We start from the raw sequence: 27,413 nt of genomic DNA on the forward strand, positions 1-27,413 counted from the left end.
AACAAGATGGTTATTGGTGTTGGTAGTCAACGGTTGTTGAAAAGAACCGATGGGCAAGGGTCTTCCAAAGTTACTTTGACCTTGCGTGATGCCTCTTTGCTCTTAGCCACATTGTCCACATCGAATAGGGGCACATCATCAAAGAACTTCATGGCAACATCTAGTTCTTCATTGTCAACATCAGTGGACTACGCCACATGGACACCTCAAAAAGTTGTTGATCGTGCTTTAATTACTGTTGAATTTGTAGGGAGACGCAATGGTAGAGCATGACAATGCCATTTAGAGCGTAGATGCTTTCAATTCAAAAGGCAAAGGCGCACCGCAGGGGGGAGAGAGAGAGAGAGAGAGAGAGAGAGAGAGAGAGAGAGAGAGAGAGATTTGGATGATTTGTAGAAGGAAAAGTTAATTTTGAGAAATAGAAATACTTTTAACCAAAACAGTCCTGCATGGCAAGCATGGCAAAGCCACAAAAGAAATACTTTTAACCAAAAAAGTCCTGCATGGCAAGCATGGTAAAGCCACAAAACAAAATCAAACCTAGACTTTACCCTCAGCACAAAACCAAATATCTTCTTAATAAAAGTAGCTCCAGCATGATAAAAGCACTGCAAGAGCAACCAGCTTTTGGAAGGTCAATAACAGTCTGCAAGTGTAATTAGCTTTTGGAAGATCAAAAACAGTCTAGCATATAGCAAGTACCACATGATTGATCTTTCCTTGCTGCACAAAATACAGAAGCCAGGCTTACAACACCACATTAATTTTGATGTCATTAATGACTCCACTAACCTACATAATTTACATCACCCTCTACTTTAAAAAATGGTAAGGGGAGAAGCTGCTTAAGTTTGATGCGATTGTGTCCAGGACACAACTCCAAAGAGCTGTATCCTACTATATATGGGATATATAAGAATCAAGTTGCTCAAAAAGCGTGATGAGAAAGTGGAGGGTGGAGATGGAAGTACATGAAAACAAAACCCTAATGCAATCCATCCTTGGCATCACCTCAGTAACAGATCCCTTTGTAATATCACTCAAATTTCTTTATAGTTGCCAGATCTGCAAGCATTTGCTCAATTTTATCATCTGTCACTCCATCCTCGTCATCATCTGCTTTGCTCCTTTTCTAAAATGGAGATCAGAGAAATTCACTCATCCAAAATAAGCAGAGGAATGCATGCCCATTTCCACAAAACTAGAGCCATACTTACAGCAAGAGAAGGAACCAATGCCTTGGCTTCTTCTAGCGTGTCAGGGCAAAGGTTTCCAATAACACAAACCTGCACAAATATTCATTACTAGGTGCACAAACAATAACCTGCAGAAATAATCATTACTAGGTGCACAAGCAATAACCCATGAGAAGTACCAACCATGCAAGACCTTACTCTGCCACCTTCAATATTTTAATGCATTACCTCAAACTCCGCGAGCTGATTCCTGCTCAAGACTCTGGTGGCATGTCATGGATACAACCAAGACCTCCTCTCTCTCTCTCTCTCTCTCTCTCTCTCTCTCTCCCAGGTACAAATTCAGCACAATAATAAGGATACTCTCGAACTTGTTTGACTGCATTTGGATTTTGATACCGGCTGAAACGCTTCACATACTGCAAAGATTTCTCAAACACCCTGTGCAAGAATCATTATGAAGTTACACTTAAAACCTTCTATATGAGATTTAGATTTGGCTAATCTTCCCTCTCTCTCTCTCTCTCTCTCTCTCTCTCTCTCTCTCTGGAGGAGGACAGTAAATGAGTTTGCCTTTCTTCACTGTGCATATTGGGTCCACCTAGTACGTAGGCCCATCTTTCTTTTGGCAGACATGTACTGGCATCCAGTTATCCATGGATTGCATGTACTCACTTTAGTCTCATAGATGGACTGCATGGATGTTTAATAAAATCTCTCTCTCTCTTTTCACCAAGAGGCCTTTTTGAGGCTACAGACGGGGGTAGCAAGATACCACTCAGACATCCATTACTGATTTCTTTGGGGCCCTCCATGTGATTAAAAAAAATACTCTGCTTACTCAACATTGTTAGGGACAAAGAGACCATGGATGGAACACCCAAGCTCGCCAAGCAACTGCCCCCCAGACCCAAGACCCACTTACAACACAAGGAGATATCGAGGATTGCACATAGTCCCTTCAGAGAGACAAACAACCCCCGCCCTGGAGATCTGGGCAATCTTCTCGTCAACTCCAGATGCAGGATATACTCCAACGCCATAGAGCAGCACCTGTAACTCGTAGCAGCGGTGCCCGGGGGACTAGGGCCTTTGACACACTTGTTGATACCATCAATGCATATTAAAACATTTAAACATGGCCACAGCCTTAACACATATCCATCATCACTTTGCATAAAACATAAAGCAGGACAAAACATCCACAAATGCTGAAAAAGGAACTTGCACGTGTGACACCGCATAGAGGCCGGAATGGGCCGACCCCCCCCCCTTGGAGTATTTTATTACCCAAGGAGAATATTATCATGTACAGCTTTGAGGGCCTTACTCTCCCCACGGGAGATGCCGGATTATCCCTATACAAATGCCATAACACAGCCCAACACAAGGCTACCAAGCCGGAACATAGGATGTAAAAATGCCGAGCCAACAATATAATCCATATACCTCCGTGTGGATACTGATTCTTCCGCAAAAACCACCGGTCTTCATGCAATAGGAAGGGTACAGCAAGTACAACTCTCCATTCAGCCGGTACAGCAGGTACAATGGCTAGTACAACCGGTACAATGGCTGATACAGCAGGTACAGTGGCTGGTACAACCGGTACGGTGGCTGGTCCAGCAGGTGCAGCAAGTACAAAAGCTGGTACAGCAAGTACAGTGGCTGGTACAACAGGTACAGAAGCTGGTACAGTCGGTATGGTGGCTGGTACAGCAAGTACAAATGCTGGTACAACACATACAATGGCTAGAAATCATAATAAATGATTGAATACCCTTGCCTTCAGTATTTCTTCGCGATGGAAGCCTCCAAAACAGTCCCCAACAGCCGGTATTCTTCATGGGCAGCCTTCAAGAGAGAGAGAAAGAAAGAAGCCATCATTAGGGCAACCTGTAACGGTGGTAGAGGCTAGTGTGCAGCAAGAGAGCCTCCATTAATGAAGAGAGAGCTCTCCAATTTATAGATTTGGGCCTCCCATGAGCTAAAATGGCAAGAGAAGGCTACAATGACAAGTGGAGAGCCACACAATAGCTGAAGTGACAAGTGTGAGGCCACTTGTCTCATTTTGATCCATTTTCTAACAAGTGTCAAGCCACTTCTCTCACTTTGGTCCACTTTCTTGCCACATGTCCCAATCTAAGAGATGGGTCCTTCCATAATCTTTACCTCTAAAAATATCCCAACTGGTAGACATTCTGCCATAGGCACTTTGCCAACTCTTGGTATTTGCTCAATTCCACATGTAATGACGCGAACAGAATTTCCATCGGAGTCGGGCCAAAAATAGCAACTCTCCTAAATTTTAGGAGTGTGGTCCTTTGTATTCTAGGATAATCCCCCATTCCCAAAGCTTGTACTTTCCAAATATTTAAACATCGTGGTGTCCACCAGACCCCTTTCAGATTGGGAAATGTCCAGGCTGGTGACATCCTCCCCAACTTCTTAAAAGTTGTCCGCAACTTTAAGCTTCAAGCCATATATGCAAGATATAATCATGTCCCATCGATTGGGCAAGACGAGACAGTCTCAAAAATCCAATATAACTGAAGAATCCATGTCCCAAAGAAATGGGCAAGACTAAATAAGTCTCCATAATACCAATATCAAAATCATGTCCCAAGATAAATGGGCGAGACAAAACAGTCCCATAAGCCAGATAGCATAATCCATGCCAATGCATATGAAATTCAACATTTAGAAAACAATGGTATGTCGATGTAGATCACCAAGGAGCTGCCTTGACGCCCGGCCCGACTTCAGTGCCCATATTCTCTACCATTGGCTCTATGTTCTACCAAGCAAGGTAGCAACATCTTGAAAAGCACTTAAGGTCAAGAGAAATACTACACAGGGCGGCTAAACAAGGAGTCCTGAAAACAATCACTCGCAGGCATAAATAACCTGGTGTTCCATACGCATTTCTGCTACACATAGTTTATAGGCATTTCGGCCACCAACTCACACTACCCTCTCAAGTGCCCATGTTCCCTTCCATCTGCTCTCTATTGTTCCACCCACACATGGTAGAAACAATCTTCAAGAGAGCACGTAGAACAAGAGAACACTACACAGGGTATGTTGTGCTTGTCACTACCCTTTGAAGTGCCCATGGTTCCCTTCCATCTGCTCTCTATTGTTCCACCCTCACATGGTAAAAACAATCTTCAAGAGAGCACGTAGGACAAGAGAACACTACACAAGGTAAGTGAACCATGAGTTCCATAAGTCCAATGCATCCCAAATAAAGGGAGCCAAAAAGAATAATCCATCCCAGTAAAAGGGAGCCATAAACATAATCCATAAACCTGAGGATGGATCCAAATTCCTAGAAAAGAAGTCCAGGAATCCATACACCTGTATACCATAATCCTTGTATACCATAACTCTTACCACATACTCCGTGCTAACCACACACCTTGGAGTAGAGGTGAACTTAATCCATAAAAGCATCATATCCATGAGATAACAAAAGATTTCTTCTCTATAAACTCGAACAGATTTGTCCATAGAAATTGCCTGTTAAGCCCAATATCTATATAAATCTTGACAAGAAAGAAATCTCCATAGATATATTCTATCCCAATAAAGGGAGCCATGGAAAGAATTCATCCCATTAAAGGGAGCCATAAACAATGTTTCCCTGAAACCATCTCAAGGCAAACAACACCACCTTTCTCCTTGCATAGCTATACAAGGGTTAGTGAACATCAAAAACACTTCATAGTAAATAGCAAAAGCACCAACTTTGCAAACTCAAAGTATACTTAGCTGTTCTTTGCCAGGTTGGTCATGAAGCCAAAAGAAATATCTCGTCACCATATCCTTAAGATATCTTGAGATATATCTCCATATAGCTTGCCTGTAAGCTTGATAATATAATCCACAATATCCATATGGAAAGAGTGCTAAACGTGTGCACATAAAGCCAACTCCATACTTCCAAGATAAATTTTGTGAATTCATAAATCCTTAGATCAAGCTGTCTAGTGCTCATGCTCTTGCTTCATAAGCTCTGAAGTGACTGGCCATGCTTAATAGCAATGATGGTAAGTGTGGTCCCCACTTGAGATCTTTTCTCTTCCTTATTGATAGAAGGAAGCCTCCGCTTCCAAGAAAGCCTATGCTCTGATACCAATGTAACTCGTAGCAGCGGTGCCCGGGGGACTAGGGCCTTTGACACACTTGTTGATACCATCAATGCATATTAAAACATTTAAACATGGCCACAGCCTTAACACATATCCATCATCACTTTGCATAAAACATAAAGCAGGACAAAACATCCACAAATGCTGAAAATGGAGCTTGCACGTGTGACACCGCATAGAGGCCGGAATGGGCCGACCCCCCCCCCCTTGGAGTATTTTATTACCCAAGGAGAATATTATCATGTACAAGCTTTGAGGGCCTTACTCTCCCCACGGGAGATGCCGGATTATCCCTATACAAATGCCATAACACAGCCCAACACAAGGCTACCAAGCCGGAACATAGGATGTAGAAATGCCGAGCCAACAATATAATCCATATACCTCCGTGTGGGTACTGATTCTTCCCCAAAAACCACGGGTCTTCATGCAATAGGAAGGGTACAGCAAGTACAACTCTCCATTCAGCCGGTACAGCAAGTACAATGGCTAGTACAGCCGGTATAGTGGCTGGTACAACCGGTACAGTGGCTGGTACAGTCGGTACAGTGGCTGGTACAACAAGTACAGAAGCTGGTACAGCAAGTACAAAAACTGGTACAGCAAGTACAGTGGCTGGTACAGTAGGTACAAAAGCTGGTACAGCCGGTACGATGGTTGGTACAACAGGTACAGCAAGTACAAATGCTGGTACAACACATACAATGGCTAGAAATCATAATAAATGATTGAATACCCTTGCCTTCAGTATTTCTTCGCGATGGAAGCCTCCAAAACAGTCCCCAACAGCCGGTATTCTTCATGGGCAGCCTTCAAGAGAGAGAGAAAGAAAGAAGCCATCATTAGGGCAACCTGTAACGGTGGTAGAGGCTAGTGTGCAGCAAGAGAGCCTCCATTAATGAAGAGAGAGCTCTCAAATTTATAGATTTGGGCCTCCCATGAGCTAAAATGGCAAGAGAAGGCTACAATGACAAGTGGAGAGCCACACAATAGCTGAAGTGACAAGTGTGAGGCCACTTGTCTCATTTTGATCCATTTTCTAACAAGTGTCAGGCCACTTGTCTCACTTTGGTCCACTTTCTTGCCACATGTCCCAATCTAAGAGATGGGTCCTTCCATAATCTTTACCTCTAAAAATATCCCAACTGGTAGACATTCTGTCATAGGCACTTTGCCAACTCTTGGTATTTGCTCAATTCCAGATGTAATGACGCGAACAGAATTTCCATCGGAGTCGGGCCAAAAATAGCAACTCTCCTAAATTTTAGGAGTGTGGTCCTTTGTATTCTAGGATAATCCCCCATTCCCAAAGCTTGTACTTTCCAAATATTTAAACATCGTGGTGTCCACCAGACCCCTTTCAGATTGGGAAATGTCCAGGCTGGTGACATCCTCCCCAACTTCTTAAAAGTTGTCCGCAACTTTAAGCTTCAAGCCATATATGCAAGATATAATCATGTCCCATCGATTGGGCAAGACGAGACAGTCTCAAAAATCCAATATAACTGAAGAATCCATGTCCCAAAGAAATGGGCAAGACTAAATAAGTCTCCATAATACCAATATCAAAATCATGTCCCAAGATAAATGGGCGAGACAAAACAGTCCCATAAGCCAGATAGCATAATCCATGCCAATGCATATGAAATTCAACATTTAGAAAACAATGGTATGTCGATGTAGATCACCAAGGAGCTACCTTGACGCCCGGCCCGACTTCAGTGCCCATATTCTCTACCATTGGCTCTATGTTCTACCAAGCAAGGTAGCAACATCTTGAAAAGCACTTAGGTCAAGAGAAATACTACACAGGGCGGCTAAACAAGGAGTCCTGAAAACAATCACTCGCAGGCATAAATAACCTGGTGTTCCATACGCATTTCTGCTACACATAGTTTATAGGCATTTCGGCCACCAACTCACACTACCCTCTCAAGTGCCCATGTTCCCTTCCATCTGCTCTCTATTGTTCCACCCACACATGGTAGAAACAATCTTCAAGAGAGCACGTAGGACAAGAGAACACTACACAGGGTATGTTGTGCTTGTCACTACCCTTTGAAGTGCCCATGGTTCCCTTCCATCTGCTCTCTATTGTTCCACCCTCACATGGTAAAAACAATCTTCAAGAGAGCACGTAGGACAAGAGAACACTACACAAGGTAAGTGAACCATGAGTTCCATAAGTCCAATGCATCCCAAATAAAGGGAGCCAAAAAGAATAATCCATCCCAGTAAAAGGGAGCCATAAACATAATCCATAAACCTGAGGATGGATCCAAATTCCTAGAAAAGAAGTCCAGGAATCCATACACCTGTATACCATAATCCTTGTATACCATAACTCTTACCACATACTCCGTGCTAACCACACACCTTGGAGTAGAGGTGAACTTAATCCATAAAAGCATCATATCCATGAGATAACCAAAGATTTCTTCTCTATAAACTCGAACAGATTCGTCCATAGAAATTGCCTGTTAAGCCCAATATCTATATAAATCTCGACAAGAAAGAAATCTCCATAGATATATTCTATCCCAATAAAGGGAGCCATGGAAAGAATTCATCCCATTAAAGGGAGCCATAAACAATGTTTCCCTGAAACCATCTCAAGGCAAACAACACCACCTTTCTCCTTGCATAGCTATACAAGGGTTAGTGAACATCAAAAACACTTCATAGTAAATAGCAAAAGCACCAACTTTGCAAACTCAAAGTATACTTAGCTGTTCTTTGCCAGGTTGGTCATGAAGCCAAAAGAAATATCTCGTCACCATATCCTTAAGATATCTTGAGATATATCTCCATATAGCTTGCCTGTAAGCTTGATAATATAATCCACAATATCCATATGGAAAGAGTGCTAAACGTGTGCACATAAAGCCAACTCCATACTTCCAAGATAAATTTTGTGAATTCATAAATCCTTAGATCAAGCTGTCTAGTGCTCATGCTCTTGCTTCATAAGCTCTGAAGTGACTGGCCATGCTTAATAGCAATGATGGTAAGTGTGGTCCCCACTTGAGATCTTTTCTCTTCCTTATTGATAGAAGGAAGCCTCCGCTTCCAAGAAAGCCTATGCTCTGATACCAATGTAACTCGTAGCAGCGGTGCCCGGGGGACTAGGGCCTTTGACACACTTGTTGATACCATCAATGCATATTAAAACATTTAAACATGGCCACAGCCTTAACACATATCCATCATCACTTTGCATAAAACATAAAGCAGGACAAAACATCCACAAATGCTGAAAATGGAGCTTGCACGTGTGACACCGCATAGAGGCCGGAATGGGCCGACCCCCCCCCCTTGGAGTATTTTATTACCCAAGGAGAATATTATCATGTACAAGCTTTGAGGGCCTTACTCTCCCCACGGGAGATGCCGGATTATCCCTATACAAATGCCATAACACAGCCCAACACAAGGCTACCAAGCCGGAACATAGGATGTAGAAATGCCGAGCCAACAATATAATCCATATACCTCCGTGTGGGTACTGATTCTTCCCCAAAAACCACGGGTCTTCATGCAATAGGAAGGGTACAGCAAGTACAACTCTCCATTCAGCCGGTACAGCAGGTACAGTGGTTGGTACAGTCGGTACGGTGGCTGGTACAGTCGGTACGGTGGCTGGTACAACAAGTACAGAAGCTGGTACAGCAAGTACAGAAAATGGTACAGCAAGTACAGTGGCTGATACAGCAAGTACAAAAGCTGGTACAACCGGTACGATGGCTGGTACAACAGGTACAGCAAGTACAAATGCTGGTACAACACATACAATGGCTAGAAATCATAATAAATGATTGAATACCCTTGCCTTCAGTATTTCTTCGCGATGGAAGCCTCCAAAACAGTCCCCAACAGCCGGTATTCTTCATGGGCAGCCTTCAAGAGAGAGAGAAAAAAAGTAGCCATCATTAGGGCAGCCTGTAACGGTGGTAGAGGCTAGTGTGCAGCAAGAGAGCCTCCATTAATGAAGAGAGAGCTCTCCAATTTATAGATTTGGGCCTCCCATGAGCTAAAATGGCAAGAGAAGGCTACAATGATAAGTGGAGAGCCACACAATAGCTGAAGTGACAAGTGTGAGGCCACTTGTCTCATTTTGATCCATTTTCTAGCAAGTGTCAGGCCACTTGTCTCACTTTGGTCCACTTTCTTGCCACATGTCCCAATCTAAGAGATGGGTCCTTCCATAATCTTTACCTCTAAAAATATCCCAACTGGTAGACATTCTGTCATAGGCACTTTGCCAACTCTTGGTATTTGCTCAATTCCAGATGTAATGACGCGAACAGAATTTCCATCGGAGTCGGGCCAAAAATAGCAACTCTCCTAAATTTTAGGAGTGTGGTCCTTTGTATTCTAGGATAATCCCCCATTCCCAAAGCTTGTACTTTCCAAATATTTAAACATCGTGGTGTCCACCAGACCCCTTTCAGATTGGGAAATGTCCAGGCTGGTGACATCCTCCCCAACTTCTTAAAAGTTGTCCGCAACTTTAAGCTTCAAGCCATATATGCAAGATATAATCATGTCCCATCGATTGGGCAAGACGAGACAGTCTCAAAAATCCAATATAACTGAAGAATCCATGTCCCAAAGAAATGGGCAAGACTAAATAAGTCTCCATAATACCAATATCAAAATCATGTCCCAAGATAAATGGGCGAGACAAAACAGTCCCATAAGCCAGGTAGCATAATCCATGCCAATGCATATGAAATTCAACATTTAGAAAACAATGGTATGTCGATGTAGATCACCAAGGAGCTGCCTTGACGCCCGGCCCGACTTCAGTGCCCATATTCTCTACCATTGGCTCTATGTTCTACCAAGCAAGGTAGCAACATCTTGAAAAGCACTTAGGTCAAGAGAAATACTACACAGGGCGGCTAAACAAGGAGTCCTGAAAACAATCACTCGCAGGCATAAATAACCTGGTGTTCCATACGCATTTCTGCTACACATAGTTTATAGGCATTTCGGCCACCAACTCACACTACCCTCTCAAGTGCCCATGTTCCCTTCCATCTGCTCTCTATTGTTCCACCCACACATGGTAGAAACAATCTTCAAGAGAGCACGTAGGACAAGAGAACACTACACAGGGTATGTTGTGCTTGTCACTACCCTTTGAAGTGCCCATGGTTCCCTTCCATCTGCTCTCTGTTGTTCCACCCTCACATGGTAAGAACAATCTTCAAGAGAGCACGTAGGACAAGAGAACACTACACAAGGTAAGTGAACCATGAGTTCCATAAGTCCAATGCATCCCAAATAAAGGGAGCCAAAAAGAATAATCCATCCCAGTAAAAGGGAGCCATAAACATAATCCATAAACCTGAGGATGGATCCAAATTCCTAGAAAAGAAGTCCAGGAATCCATACACCTGTATACCATAATCCTTGTATACCATAACTCTTACCACATACTCCGTGCTAACCACACACCTTGGAGTAGAGGTGAACTTAATCCATAAAAGCATCATATCCATGAGATAACCAAAGATTTCTTCTCTATAAACTCGAACAGATTCGTCCATAGAAATTGCCTGTTAAGCCCAATATCTATATAAATCTCGACAAGAAAGAAATCTCCATAGATATATTCTATCCCAATAAAGGGAGCCATGGAAAGAATTCATCCCATTAAAGGGAGCCATAAACAATGTTTCCCTGAAACCATCTCAAGGCAAACAACACCACCTTTCTCCTTGCATAGCTATACAAGGGTTAGTGAACATCAAAAACACTTCATAGTAAATAGCAAAAGCACCAACTTTGCAAACTCAAAGTATACTTAGCTGTTCTTTGCCAGGTTGGTCATGAAGCCAAAAGAAATATCTCGTCACCATATCCTTAAGATATCTTGAGATATATCTCCATATAGCTTGCCTGTAAGCTTGATAATATAATCCACAATATCCATATGGAAAGAGTGCTAAACGTGTGCACATAAAGCCAACTCCATACTTCCAAGATAAATTTTGTGAATTCATAAATCCTTAGATCAAGCTGTCTAGTGCTCATGCTCTTGCTTCATAAGCTCTGAAGTGACTGGCCATGCTTAATAGCAATGATGGTAAGTGTGGTCCCCACTTGAGATCTTTTCTCTTCCTTATTGATAGAAGGAAGCCTCCGCTTCCAAGAAAGCCTATGCTCTGATACCAATGTAACTCGTAGCAGCGGTGCCCGGGGGACTAGGGCCTTTGACACACTTGTTGATACCATCAATGCATATTAAAACATTTAAACATGGCCACAGCCTTAACACATATCCATCATCACTTTGCATAAAACATAAAGCAGGACAAAACATCCACAAATGCTGAAAATGGAGCTTGCACGTGTGACACCGCATAGAGGCCGGAATGGGCCGACCCCCCCCCCTTGGAGTATTTTATTACCCAAGGAGAATATTATCATGTACAAGCTTTGAGGGCCTTACTCTCCCCACGGGAGATGCCGGATTATCCCTATACAAATGCCATAACACAGCCCAACACAAGGCTACCAAGCCGGAACATAGGATGTAGAAATGCCGAGCCAACAATATAATCCATATACCTCCGTGTGGGTACTGATTCTTCCCCAAAAACCACGGGTCTTCATGCAATAGGAAGGGTACAGCAAGTACAACTCTCCATTCAGCCGGTACAGCAGGTACAATGGCTAGTACAGCCGGTACAGTGACTGGTACAGTAGGTACAGTGGCTGGTATAGCCGGTACGGTGGTTGGTACAGCAAGTACAAAAGCTGGTACAGCAAGTACAGAAGCTAGTACAGCAAGTACAGTGGCTGGTACAGCAAGTACAAAAGCTGGTACAGCCGGTACGATGGCTGGTACAACAGGTACAGCAAGTACAAATGCTGGTACAACACATACAATGGCTAGAAATCATAATAAATGATTGAATACCCTTGCCTTCAGTATTTCTTCGCGATGGAAGCCTCCAAAACAGTCCCCAACAGCCGGTATTCTTCATGGGCAACCTTCAAGAGAGAGAGAAAGAAAGTAGCCATCATTAGGGCAGCCTATAACGGTGGTAGAGGCTAGTGTGCAGCAAGAGAGCCTCCATTAATGAAGAGAGAGCTCTCCAATTTATAGATTTGGGCCTCCCATGAGCTAAAATGGCAAGAGAAGGCTACAATGACAAGTGGAGAGCCACACAATAGCTGAAGTGACAAGTGTGAGGCCACTTGTCTCATTTTGATCCATTTTCTAACAAGTGTCAGGCCACTTCTCTCACTTTGGTCCACTTTCTTGCCACATGTCCCAATCTAAGAGATGGGTCCTTCCATAATCTTTACCTCTAAAAATATCCCAACTGGTAGACATTCTGCCATAGGCACTTTGCCAACTCTTGGTATTTGCTCAATTCCACATGTAATGACGCGAACAGAATTTCCATCGGAGTCGGGCCAAAAATAGCAACTCTCCTAAATTTTAGGAGTGTGGTCCTTTGTATTCTAGGATAATCCCCCATTCCCAAAGCTTGTACTTTCCAAATATTTAAACATCGTGGTGTCCACCAGATCCCTTTCAGATTGGGAAATGTCCAGGCTGGTGACATCCTCCCCAACTTCTTAAAAGTTGTCTGCAACTTTAAGCTTCAAGCCATATATGCAAGATATAATCATGTCCCATCGATTGGGCAAGACGAGACAGTCTCAAAAATCCAATATAACTGAAGAATCCATGTCCCAAAGAAATGGGCAAGACTAAATAAGTCTCCATAATACCAATATCAAAATCATGTCCCAAGATAAATGGGCGAGACAAAACAGTCCCATAAGCCAGATAGCATAATCCATGCCAATGCATATGAAATTCAACATTTAGAAAACAATGGTATGTCGATGTAGATCACCAAGGAGCTACCTTGACGCCCGGCCCGACTTCAGTGCCCATATTCTCTACCATTGGCTCTATGTTCTACCAAGCAAGGTAGCAACATCTTGAAAAGCACTTAGGTCAAGAGAAATACTACACAGGGCGGCTAAACAAGGAGTCCTGAAAACAATCACTCGCAGGCATAAATAACCTGGTGTTCCATACGCATTTCTGCTACACATAGTTTATAGGCATTTCGGCCACCAACTCACACTACCCTCTCAAGTGCCCATGTTCCCTTCCATCTGCTCTCTATTGTTCCACCCACACATGGTAGAAACAATCTTCAAGAGAGCACGTAGGACAAGAGAACACTACACAGGGTATGTTGTGCTTGTCACTACCCTTTGAAGTGCCCATGGTTCCCTTCCATCTGCTCTCTATTGTTCCACCCTCACATGGTAAAAACAATCTTCAAGAGAGCACGTAGGACAAGAGAACACTACACAAGGTAAGTGAACCATGAGTTCCATAAGTCCAATGCATCCCAAATAAAGGGAGCCAAAAAGAATAATCCATCCCAGTAAAAGGGAGCCATAAACATAATCCATAAACCTGAGGATGGATCCAAATTCCTAGAAAAGAAGTCCAGGAATCCATACACCTGTATACCATAATCCTTGTATACCATAACTCTTACCACATACTCCGTGCTAACCACACACCTTGGAGTAGAGGTGAACTTAATCCATAAAAGCATCATATCCATGAGATAACCAAAGATTTCTTCTCTATAAACTCGAACAGATTCGTCCATAGAAATTGCCTGTTAAGCCCAATATCTATATAAATCTCGACAAGAAAGAAATCTCCATAGATATATTCTATCCCAATAAAGGGAGCCATGGAAAGAATTCATCCCATTAAAGGGAGCCATAAACAATGTTTCCCTGAAACCATCTCAAGGCAAACAACAACACCTTTCTCCTTGCATAGCTATACAAGGGTTAGTGAACATCAAAAACACTTCATAGTAAATAGCAAAAGCACCAACTTTGCAAACTCAAAGTATACTTAGCTGTTCTTTGCCAGGTTGGTCATGAAGCCAAAAGAAATATCTCGTCACCATATCCTTAAGATATCTTGAGATATATCTCCATATAGCTTGGCTGTAAGCTTGATAATATAATCCACAATATCCATATGGAAAGAGTGCTAAACGTGTGCACATAAAGCCAACTCCATACTTCCAAGATAAATTTTGTGAATTCATAAATCCTTAGATCAAGCTGTCTAGTGCTCATGCTCTTGCTTCATAAGCTCTGAAGTGACTGGCCATGCTTAATAGCAATGATGGTAAGTGTGGTCCCCACTTGAGATCTTTTCTCTTCCTTATTGATAGAAGGAAGCCTCCGCTTCCAAGAAAGCCTATGCTCTGATACCAATGTAACTCGTAGCAGCGGTGCCCGGGGGACTAGGGCCTTTGACACACTTGTTGATACCATCAATGCATATTAAAACATTTAAACATGGCCACAGCCTTAACACATATCCATCATCACTTTGCATAAAACATAAAGCAGGACAAAACATCCACAAATGCTGAAAATGGAGCTTGCACGTGTGACACCGCATAGAGGCCGGAATGGGCCGACCCCCCCCCCTTGGAGTATTTTATTACCCAAGGAGAATATTATCATGTACAAGCTTTGAGGGCCTTACTCTCCCCACGGGAGATGCCGGATTATCCCTATACAAATGCCATAACACAGCCCAACACAAGGCTACCACGCCGGAACATAGGATGTAGAAATGCCGAGCCAACAATATAATCCATATACCTCCGTGTGGGTACTGATTCTTCCCCAAAAACCACGGGTCTTCATGCAATAGGAAGGGTACAGCAAGTACAACTCTCCATTCAGCCGGTACAGCAGGTACAATGGCTGGTACAGCCGGTACAGTGGCTGGTACAGCCGGTACGATGGCTGGTACAGCCGGTACGGTGGCTGGTACAGCAAGTACAAAAGCTGGTACAGCAGGTACAAAAGCTGGTACAGCTAGTACGGTGGCTGGTACAACAGGTACAGCAAGTACAAATGCTGGTACAACACATACAATGGCTAGAAATCATAATAAATGATTGAATACCCTTGCTTTCAGTATTTCTTCGCGATGGAAGCCTCCAAAACAGTCCCCAACAGCCGGTATTCTTCATGGGCAGCCTTCAAGAGAGAGAGAAAGAAAGTAGCCATCATTAGGGCAGCCTGTAACGGTGGTAGAGGCTAGTGTGCAGCAAGAGAGCCTCCATTAATGAAGAGAGAGCTCTCCAATTTATAGATTTGGGCCTCCCATGAGCTAAAATGGCAAGAGAAGGCTACAATGACAAGTGGAGAGCCACACAATAGCTGAAGTGACAAGTGTGAGGCCACTTGTCTCATTTTGATCCATTTTCTAGCAAGTGTCAAGCCACTTGTCTCACTTTGGTCCACTTTCTTGCCACATGTCCCAATCTAAGAGATGGGTCCTTCCATAATCTTTACCTCTAAAAATATCCCAACTGGTAGACATTCTGTCATAGGCACTTTGCCAACTCCACGTATTTGCTCAATTCCAGATGTAATGACGCGAACAGAATTTCCATCGGAGTCGGGCCAAAAATAGCAACTCTCCTAAATTTTAGGAGTGTGGTCCTTTGTATTCTAGGATAATCCCCCATTCCCAAAGCTTGTACTTTCCAAATATTTAAACATCGTGGTGTCCACCAGACCCCTTTCAGATTGGGAAATGTCCAGGCTGGTGACAGCACCAGCCCAAAAAATACACATTGCCTGCTTATATGCTAGAGGAGGATCCATGATGTGCCTTGCTGGTTTCACTGGCCATACTATTTTCTTTGGTTTTTTTATGTTTCCATCTTTATGCTTATGATCATTAGCTTACATGTGACACTTTTGGTCTCATAGACGTGTTGGATCATTAGCAACAGATGGGCACAAGTCATGGTATAGCCGAGTATGCACCTTGTTCACGAGGCAGGGACTCAACATGGATCGCCTCCCCTTATTCCGGTATGACCCCGACTTCCCATTCATCAGGCTCTCTCAGGATGAGAGGAACCGGGTGACTAGGTGACCAGATATGATTTATTGGGACTATACATACAGGATACCTAGATCACAACACATGAGCCACTCTCACACAAACGGCAGTACTACATTGATACTTTCATGACGCTTACGGAGGATGGTTTCATACTGAGGGCCAGATATCTTGATATATACATGTCACATGCCATGCGGATTGCAGTGGGCCAGTTGCGGGTGTCATCGCACTGCTTGAGGATAGAGACAGGGAGAGCACCTCGTGAGGAGATATATGCACTATGAGCCAAAAAGAGGTTGGGTCATAGGAGCACTTCATATGCAGATGCACCGTATCGAGGGAGGTTCCACTTGTCAGAATGCGCAGCGGAGATGATGACCAGATCTGGGAACACGAGAGCAAAATGCAATGCAGAAAATAACAGCACAAAAGAGAGAGAGAGAGAGAGAGAGAGAGAGAGAGAGAGAGAGAAGCGTGTAACTCTGCTCTATATACACAAGAAGAATCCCGGAATGATACAATATGTGGCAAGGGACTCGGGGCCATTTTATATGGCCCCCCTACAGCAGTCGGCCTGCTGTAGGGCAGCCGACAGGCTCAGCATCTCCACGACCAGCCACATGTACCAGTCGGCCAGCTGTCCTGAGTCGGCCAGCACACATCTGTGGTCGGGTACATGCAGGTACAGTCGGCCAGAAGCTAGAGCCTCCTGCCAGCGCAGGACTACCATCCAAGCCACATAAAAACTGCTCCGTAAAACTGCTCCTGGGCCTGAAGTAGATCTCCTCATGTTCGGATCTCCTCCCCAAACTGAGTCACTCCAACCGTGGAGTCAAACTCCATCAATCGATCCCCCTCCTGTGTAAAAGAGTCCATGATCCTTCGCATGCCACAGAAACCACAAGATATGCCTCCCAAAGAGTCATCTGCAACCATGAGCTCAACTGCCTCATCAGGAAGCTCACGTCCAATCTGGTGTCCATCAACCAGATCAATGAACCATTCTACTTCCGAGTCAAAGAGGCATCACACTGCTCACAAGGATCAACACATGTTACACTGCAAAGCCTAGTCCTGGAAACCTGCTGAAGACCACGCAAGGCAATGTGAAACTTGTCAACCACCCCCTCTGAATCCGAAACCACAAAGCCTGGAGAATGCACCTCCTTCTGCAAGTAATCAACTGCCACCTGCCTGGCTTTCCGAAGGGTCCCTGTGGAAAGAACATCCTCATCTACAGGAGTTTCTTTGTCCCGAATTCTACGAGACATCAGAGCATAACTTACCTATTCAGTTTCCTCTGACTGACGAACACAAGAACTACCAACATCAATACTGGAAAGTTCTTGCCTACTGCTGGTCCCGGAAAGCCTGCACCAGCAGCGTATCCACACTTAAGTGGCCATTACCAGACTACCACTCATTACAAACCTAAGGACCTGGGAGAGAGAGTGCTGAAAGCTTGTAAACTCCATTCTCCACTCCGCCTTCCCAAACCACCTGGCATGTTGCTTTGTCCCGGAGAGCAACAAAATGCTCATCAAACTCCACCCGTACGCCAGTCTTGCAAACCTGATGCACTGACAACGGATGAAAACCAAGTGATGGAACATACAACACATGGGAGGAATGCTTCCCCCCTCAGCCATCGGGAACTATCTCCATCCTGCCCTCACTGTGAACTGGGATAGTGGATGTATCCCCAGTAAGAATGTGACCAGAATACCTGCAGAGATCCTGTAAATCTGAACGGGAAGGAGTCATGTGCCTGGAAGCACCACTGTCTAGAATCCACTCCCGAGTAACCGTTGCGGAGACTCCTCCAACCTCCTCCTTGCCTGAAGAAAATGAAACATCGGTGTCCATCACCTCCAGGTGCACAAAAGCCGGAGTCTTCATGATTGCTGCTGAGGAATCTTCACCCTTCTCGGTCTTCCGCTTGGGACACTGCCTCCAATAGTGGCCTTTCTCGCCACAATCATTACAGGTCCTCTCTGCCTTGAGTTTCTCGCGGTCAGTAACGGACTTCTTCTCAGAAGACTTCTCCGATGAAGCCTTCCCTTTGCCCGTGTTACAGCCTTTCGACCGTTTGCCAGTTAAGGCCTTCGAACCTCCACCCTGAGGAGGGTTCGTGAATCGTTCCTCCTGGTCCAAGACCATGGACACAAGCTCCTCCCACACGTGATGGTGCTAAGCCTGCCACTGGTAATCAAAGACGAGTAAAATGCCGAGTACTGAGAGGGCAAATGCGACAGCAACGTTATGGCCATGTCCTCTGACGATATCTCCTTCCCAACCTGAAGAACTTCCTGCTGAAGAGCCTACAGCTTGTTAATATGCTCCCGCATCGTCAACGACTTTGCAGGGCTCATAACCCGCATCTGTACTTCCAAGGAAATCCTCTTCATGGGCGATATCCTGTTGTAAAGAGAGGCCAAATGCTGCCATATACCTCTGGCCAACGTCATATGCTTTACATGATTGATTACCTGCGGTGTGCAATTGAGGAAGATAAACGAGCGGACCCTGGCATTGACACAATCCCGCATCTGTGCCTGTGCCTCCCGGTCCTTTCGGATCGACGGTAACTCCCCTTCCTCTACTTCCGGCTGTGGAACCCCAACAACGACGAAATCAGCGAGGTCGTAAGACTCCAGAACAGATTCCATCATAACCTTCCATATGCCGTAGTTGTTCCCGTCCAACTGATGGTCCACTGGGAATGTGGGGAGTGTCGGGATCTTCACATGCCTCTCAGCCATCTCTAACAGATCTGCCATTGCGGGGATGTACTCTGAAAAAAGGGTGGGTGGGTGGGAACAAAGAAGAACTTACACCTGCAAGTGGCTGTCCAGCTAATCAGCCCACCGTCCTCTGGCTTCTCCTCTTCCCGAACAGTCCACCAATCAGCAACACAAGTCCCCTCTTGCTCACACAAATCCCAAGAACTATCTAGAGCCTAGGCTCTGATACCATGTCAAAATGCGCAACGGAGATGATGATCAGATTTGGGAACACGAGAGCAAAACGCAATGCAGAAAATAACAACACGAGAAAGAGAGAGAGAGCGAGAGAGAGAGGCGTGTAACTCTGCTCTATATACACAAGAAGAATCCCAGAATGATACAATATGTGGCAAGGGACTGGGGGCCATTTTATATGGCCCCCCTACAGCAGTCGGCCTGCTGTAGGACAGCCGACAGGCTCAGCATCTCCACGACCAGCCACATGTACCAGTCAGCCAGCTGTCCTGAGTCGGCCAACACACATCTGAGGTCGAGTACATGCAAGTACAATCGACCAGCACACAACTGAGGTCGGGTACATGCAAGTACAGTCGGCCTGAAGCTAGAGCCTCCTGTAGCTTAGGACTGCCATCCAAGCCACATAAAAATGGGAAAAAATATGGGGAAAAATACGGAGTGGGAAAAAATGAGAAAACACCTAATAAGGGCGGGCACACCCACAACAGAGGCCCTGGTGTATATGTATAGACAGGAGATGACTTCTAACACCATTCTCTCTTCAGAGAGGGGTTTTGACCCTTCCCTAGGATCATGGATTACCCACATTAGCGGTGCCTAGGCCTCTTCCTACTGGAGCTTCATCGCCACAAAGACTCACTGATTAGGGAGTCGAGACCCCATGGGAGACACCCACCCCGGCCCCAAGAGACCATCACTCACTTCTTCCGACCATGAGAGGATGCCCCACCAGCTATGGACATCATACCCACAGCCTCATCGAGCCACACATTCTTGAGTGCCCAACCCGCCACCAGACCCCACTCTGGCGTGACTATAGACCGGGCCACGGCACTATCATGATTGTATACTCCATGCATATAGCTTTGCATTCTCCTAGTAGTAGAGCTCCATCCCCTACCCCCCACTCATTGTACTTATTGCACACCCAGATTCAGCCTTTTTTTAGTTCAATACTTTTTCATTTTGTTGGGATGACAGAGGATACCCCACACAGGTACACTGATTTGTCTCATAGGCCGAGTTCGGTCTTTTGGAAGACGTTAATAAAATCTTTCTTTCTTTCTCTCTCTCTCTCTCTCTCACACACACACACGCACGCACGCACGCACGCGCACAGAGTTATGCAGAGTACAGTTGTGTTAAAAGCCTTCTGACCTTCAAAGAAAATGTAATAAAACATTGGCTTAAAGAGATGATTTTCTCGTTCAAATTGAGGCTGCTTTACTTCTAATGCTGTTTGTTTTATTCCTCTTCTACTTGCGGCGAGCGAGAATTGGAAAGGATTATGCAAACGTTATTGAATCAAAAATGAGTGATCTACCACCTGCAGATGTAACATTTGCAATGCTCTATGCACCTCTAGCACACCTATGTTCTCAACCAAATTTTCAACAAGTTCATAGAAAGTTATTGGGAGTCACATGGTGAGCATCAGTGTACGCACACAGGTGGACATGAGAGAGAGAGAGAGAGAGAGAGAGAGAGAGAGAGAGAGAGAGACTAGAGAGAGAGAGACACCATAACACATAAGAGCGTGTTCACACCTTGGGGATGTACACATACACATACGACTCCAAATCCCAACAAACCCCCTTTCAGAGAAAAGGTGGAGTGACCTGAGAAGAACACTTCAGTATGATGATTTGGGCTCTATGACTGCAATCATGTGATACAAAAGAACACAATGATGCCCACATCTGAACTTTCATGTCACTCATGTCAGGCCTGATAAAGAGCTTGACTATTCATATGATGTTGCATGCGCGGAAGCCTTTGCTATTGATCCACAACCTTAAGCCTAATATAGAACAAGATGCTGAAGAAACATGATTAAGACAAAGGAGAGAGAAGAGTTGGTGTTAGGTTTTCTTGTATTTTATATGGCACAAAAAGGTTGATAAATGCTTGTACATGGTTAGGCCCTTGGTCAGCCCCAAAGGGGTGACCTCTGGCCCCTACATAACTTCTATTGACTTTTATGCTTGATGAAAATGATGAACGATTTGCTGGAATGACTGTAATGATGCCTTTTGCTTTTATATAAGTTGGAAGTGTTGGGTCGGTCAGCCCCAAATGCTATCGGCCTACTGCTGGACAAATAATAGGTATTAATCTGAAACCGCCCTCTGATAAGATACTACTGATGATGCTCTAAATGCTGACTGAATCAGGGATTCTATTGTTCATGCTAAGGATTAGCCATTTGCACGGGCGTGCACGTGACATCCCCTCCTGCTAAACTTGATGATGGGGTGGACACTCAGTCATCTTTCTATTGGAGGTGGCAATTCTCGTAGCTCCTCTCAAGTTATCGCATGACGGGAAGTTGTGGTGGATTATCCCATATGCAAGAGCATGGAAAGTCAAAGAGCCATATATAGGGTAGGGTGTGGTGTGGTGGCACCTCGTCATAGATCTCTCCTCCGGGCGGGTTTTTGGGGGAACAACGCTTGGGAGATGGGAGCCCAGCCGCCAACGTGCTTAGTGCCCTAGGGTGGTGTGCGTGCTGCTGCTGTTGCGTGACTTTGACATGGTATCAGAGCTTGGCTTGTGTGGTCTTGGGCAGTCCTAACCTCTGTCTGATCGAGGTGCTCGAATTGAAGGAGGGTGTTGGAGGTGGCAATTCTTGTAGCTACTCTCGGGTTATCGCATGACTGGAAGTTGTGGAGGATTATCCCATATACAAGAGCATGGGAAGTCAAAGAGCCATATATAGGGTGTGGTGGCACCTTGTCATAGATGTCTACTCCAGGTCGGGTTTTTGGGGGAGCAACGGTTGGGCGATTGGAGCCCAACCGCCGACGTTGCTCAGTGTCCTAGGGTGGTGTGCGTGCTACTGCTCCTGCGTGACTGACACCTTCCTTGTCAAATCCCCACGGATCTCCTCGTAAAGCAATCCTAAAACACGACTCGAAACCTGCAAAACAAAGCCAAACAACGTGAAGGGGGTGGAGGCCTGACTCACCACCCAACCATGACAACCGTTGGAAAAGCCCACAAGTCTTGGTTGTCCCCACCAAGCCACGAGTTGAGCTAACTAGCAAGACGCACCGAACAATCTCTACCCTGTGACGTCCCATACCACCACGGAGCTACCCTCGTGGCCTCGAGACTAGTGTCGACCTCGGCTACAAGAAGCAGGTGCACGTTTGTTTTAGATCCAAGCTCCTAACCGTAGAGCTCTCGCAAAGACTTGTGAAACACTATGACCAACTGACTGACCTTGGCCACCCTTTTATAGGCTCTTGGCCGGTCACCGGGCATCCACTTGGGTGTCCGCCCATCAAGGCGTCCCCACTTGGGCGCCCGCCTGTCCAACTTGCCTACCTCCCCCAAGCCTCGAAGCTAGTCTTGAGTGCGTGTTGCACACGGTAGATACACTCTGTGCACATGAAATTCCTCCCTGAACTTCTAACTTTGACTTGCTACTTCTGACTCTGACTTTGACTTTAATATTTTATCTGAGCACTTTCCACTTCTAATCAACGCTTCCAAGTCTTGCTGAAGAATGGAGCATTGGTTCCACTACTGTCCCCATGCCTAGGCCTTTGGAACTGATCTGAGAGCTTAATGATGTACTGTTTCTAAGTACATACCCTCAGGGAATGCTTTCCTCTAGCTTCACCTCTTGTAGACCACTCTATCTGCTACCCTACTGCATTCTTCTACTAGATTTGTGCACCTTCTTGGAACTTTGCTTAGTGGCTGAGCCTGAATGCTCCGATACCAATGTTGCATGCGTGGAAGCCTTTGCTATACTGATCCACAATGCTGGTACACAATAGGGTACAACAAGTACGGGGCAGGTACAGTGCAGCCAACTGCCAAACGTGAGATAGGAGGAGGGAGTAATTGTGGGAGAAGTTGGGTCCATTCACCTTGTGCCATGTGGCATAGCCCACCAACTTTTAATGTTGGACACCTCCTTTAAGAGCCCACACGCTAATGTGTGCTTACATGGTCAAATGGGAACCCAAAGATTGGGCTGCCCATACAAGAGTTCCTTGGGCCCCAGGCACTAACCAATGGCCAGTGCTCAATTTTAATGAATGTGAACTACTAAGGTTATAAAGTCTTGGTATACACGGCATTCGCACAGTCCACGAGTGGGTGTCCCTTGCCCATGAACTGGACACATCATAGCAAGCAGTCACACGAAAACAAGTCATGCCAAATCAATTTCAAGCAAGCAGAGATGCGTACACAAGCAATGGCTGTCCGCACTTGTGCGAAGGCAACATCAAGATCTCTGACATAATCATTAGCTACAAAGATCTCATCCTTAGTGCATAGGATGTCCAATGGGTGGCAATATCACCTTGCCATAAACAAGCTCAAACAGGTCCTTGATCGTAGAGGCATGACTGTGTTGTTGTATGCAAACTCTACCAGTGGTAGATCTTCTCCCAAGCTGCTTTCTCCGTGGGCATTGAGCCTAGTCCACCTCGGGACATCAGTGTGTGTGAACACAGGGCTGGTCATAATTTATAAGTGAGTTTTGGTCACCCAAAACTTAATAAAGTGTGTACACACTCACTTATAAATTAGTGCTAGTTTCTAAGGCTAGGTTTTGACCAATACTTACCACATGTCACATGCCACATAACCCATGTCAGAAGACAGTTTCACACACATGGTTCACAGGCGGACATCCCCTTACCCGCAACTACACATTGGTCAGGCAAGCATGAAAACAGCATGCAAATTCAATTGCAAACAAGCACATAAAGATGCTATGCAATGCAGCATTGGTATGGACAATCCCCGTTCATGAGACACTACCAAAATAGACGTGCTCCAGGCAAGTACACAAGGTACCAAACCCAATGCAACACCAATCCTCCAGGCATTTCCAAGCATGTACTCACAAGCACAAGTCCCAACGAAAAGCCAAGTCCACAGTATCACATGAGTGGCATCAATCCCCAGCATATGCAACTGCCATGGACGCTCGTTCATGGCATAATGTGACAGCACGGGTGGACCAATTGGGTGGTCAAATGGTGACAGGTATACTCGGTGGCATGAGTGGCACGTGATACATAATCAGCTTTGGCTGTCCCAACATTATGCACTACTTCCAACCCATGACGGGGCTCATCTCTAGCCACGGCCACTAACATGCCTATCATTTTTCCTATGGGGAACATGCATCACATGTACATTAACATCCTCTTTGCCACTCTCTTTGCCATTTACATCCTTTTCTTTTCTCAACCCATGTAGGGTAGACACTTGCTTGGAAGTCACAGAAGCCTCATCTTTGCGCACATAAGACTTGACCCTGCAAGACATAGCATTACCTGTCTCCCCATGCAGGGGTTCTTTTACACAGTTCCCCTGCATTGCCTTTCACCAAATCTCCAATGCGTATAAGATAGTTGAGGGCTACCTCTCAGGGATTTATACCCAATTCCTTTGCCATCCAATTCCTTCGCCATAGAATCCATAGTGTGTGCCACCATAGACTCGACCTTTGTGGCTTCCATAGGCTTGTGAACTTGCGGGCTACCATAGAGCATCTTGAGCTCTACTTCCTTGGCATACAACTACCTTTTGACATGCTCAATCTCTGCTTTCAATACATTTGGGTCATCCTCCCGCATCTTCTCTTTACCTCGGCTGCCCCACATGTATTCGCCCCTTTATATAACCTGCATGCATATGCTTATTATCCAAAGCTTTAGAAGCATGAGTACCACTTGCCTGCTGGCCATGTGAACTAGCCCCTTGACCACTTTGTGCATGGCTCTCCACAATGTTCGATGGCTGTCCACACAGAGCCCAATGCCCAATCGATCGTTTCCCCACCGAAAAAGGAAAACGATTGTGCTCTGACACCACTGAAACTACACCAGCCAGGTGTGAACATCCTTGGGCACCGCCTTGTGAACAATATGCACATCACACTTAATATGTAAAAGCCACATTGCACATAACTGAATGATGCATCATTGCACAAGATAATCAGCAAAAGAGACAAACACTGCACAGTATACCATCACTAGGGCCACGAATTCCGAACCCCCCCCTCAATACTGAAGTATATATATATTATTGGAGTATTTAAATTTGGACAAAGTTCCAAGGGCTTGCCAGCCAGATAATCCAATGCAATGCTAGTATGAAGACAAGTTACTTCCCTTGTGGATAGTTGTACTGCTGGGAACCCTACTATACCTAGTACTAACTACTGTACCTGCTGGAAACCCTAGTGTATGTACCGCTTGTACTACCTACTGTACCTGCTGGGAACCCTACTATACCTGCTGTACTGCTTGTACTAGTTACTGTACTTGTTGGAAACCTTGTTGTACCGCTTGTACCAGTTACTGTACTTGTTGGAAACCTTGTTGTACCGCTTGTACCAGCTACTGTACTTGCGGAATAAACCTCTGTATTTTCTGTGCCAGCACCTGTACCAATTGAATTTTGCTGAAATCACCCTTGTACCTGCTGTTCGTGCTGTACCGGAGTGTACTCTTGAACTTGCTCATGTACTTGTGCCTGTTTGTGGACTCATATTGTTGGGGTAAAGGCGTTATGCCCACCCTTATAGTGTGTACAAGCCCATAAGTTATAGTACATAGTACACTTAGTACTTTTAATGTACTAAGTGCACTATGTGTACTAGTGCAATATACATGTGTGATAGGGGAGTCACACACTCATGCCTCATGAGTTGACTTATCCCCACAACTCTCTCTCTCTCTCTCTCCCTTGTGCTTCTCTGTGTATGTCTCCCATGAATGAACTCTAACCCTAATTTCTTCTCTCCCATCAACTGGTATCAGAGCTTTGGTCCCTCCCTCTTCTCCTTGATGGCTCCTGCTGAGCTGGTGCCCATTTGAATCTCTCTGCTGTGCTGGTGCCCATTTGAATCACTTGTCTTAAGCAGTGCTGCTCTCCCAGGCGCAGGTGGAGAAGAAGGCGAATGGTGGCCCATGCAGGTCAGTCAGCGCAGCAGCAGCCAGCGCACCAACAACGGGCGTTGAGCCATAGGCGAAAACAGCAGCTGGTGCGGTGGGCGTAGAAGGCGAACTCAGGCGAACTGGTCCGCGTAAGGTCCGCGTACCTGTGCGAAGGCGACACGCCTACGTGGCTGGAAGAGGGGCAACTTCGCGTGTGTTCGCCACCTTGAGGCGTTGCAGCCGACTGAGCGTAAAAGCCAGGCGGACGTGTGGAGAATCGACGGGCAAAGTACCACCCGTCTTGTAGCTTGGCACTAGCCGAGCGAAGCGCACAGCGCACAGCAGCCCAGCGATGGCTTTGTGGAAGAAGGCCCTCCGCTCTCACAAAGCAGCAACGTGAGTCCAAAGCGGGAAAGCTCAGTGATGGCAAAGACAGTTTCTTCCTCTCAGCAGACAACGGTGTATGTCTACAGTGAGAGCACCGGATGTTTCAGTCTGACGAAGGCAGCCGATGCTGAATGGACCCTTGTGATGCCGTCCTCGTCTACAGATCACCCCTCACAAGCAGAAGAGAGCAATAGGCAGCAATAGCTTTCTGCAGCAGCATCAGCATCAGCATCAACCCCTCTTTTCCTGCAACAGCCTGCAAATCAGAGAAATTCAGAATTTCATAGGTACTTGCCTTTAATTTTTGCGAATTTCTTATCAATTAAATCAATTGAGCAGGTACAGGTGCCCAATTGCTCAATTTTTGAGCAAAATTGGCAAAATTGGGTGACATTGGTCACAATCAGGATAAATTTGCAGGAAATTGGTCAAATCAGGATCAATTTGCAAGAAATTGGATGTCGAAATTTGGGGCTTTTGATGTAATTGTGCAATTAAGCACTCATACATGCTATATGATGTGAAAAATCGCACATTTGGGCAAAATTGCAGCAAATTGCAGTGCAAATCAAGGGGCTTTTGTGCCGATTTGGTTGATTTGCATGCAGGCGATCGCATTTGATGCTGTGAATAATGTGTTGATGCCTTACAAGCACTCAATGTGCCTGTAAATCAAGGGGCTTTCATGTATTGGATGTATATGTGGCCAGGGGGAAGCATCGTGAACACTCTGAATGCCTTCATGTGCGTCAATGTACCATGTATGATCAGAAATTGATCTCAAATCAAGGGGCTTTTCAAGTTTGTATGCTTGTTGAGCTTGGCAA

General features: G+C 45.2%; 1 protein-coding gene across 1 annotated transcript in view; it reads right to left on the minus strand.

The window, feature by feature from the left end:
• Positions 1-744: 744 nt before the first annotated feature.
• The window catches only part of NRPB4 (RNA polymerase II, Rpb4, core protein), a 53,704-nt gene continuing 27,035 nt past the window's right edge, over positions 745-27,413 (minus strand). Inside the window, exons 3-6 of the mRNA XM_086783074.1 lie at positions 1,560-1,637; positions 1,425-1,458; positions 1,218-1,286; positions 745-1,132 (exon numbers count right to left, since the gene is read on the minus strand). Coding sequence (XP_086639200.1) covers positions 1,037-1,132; positions 1,218-1,286; positions 1,425-1,458; positions 1,560-1,637 — 277 coding nt within the window. The 3' untranslated portion in view covers positions 745-1,036. The remainder of the gene's footprint in view (positions 1,133-1,217; positions 1,287-1,424; positions 1,459-1,559; positions 1,638-27,413) is intronic.

This window comes from Cibotium barometz, chromosome 45, assembly GCF_041138505.1.
Source record: "Cibotium barometz isolate CiBa-2024 chromosome 45, ASM4113850v1, whole genome shotgun sequence".
Lineage (NCBI taxonomy): Eukaryota > Viridiplantae > Streptophyta > Polypodiopsida > Cyatheales > Cibotiaceae > Cibotium > Cibotium barometz.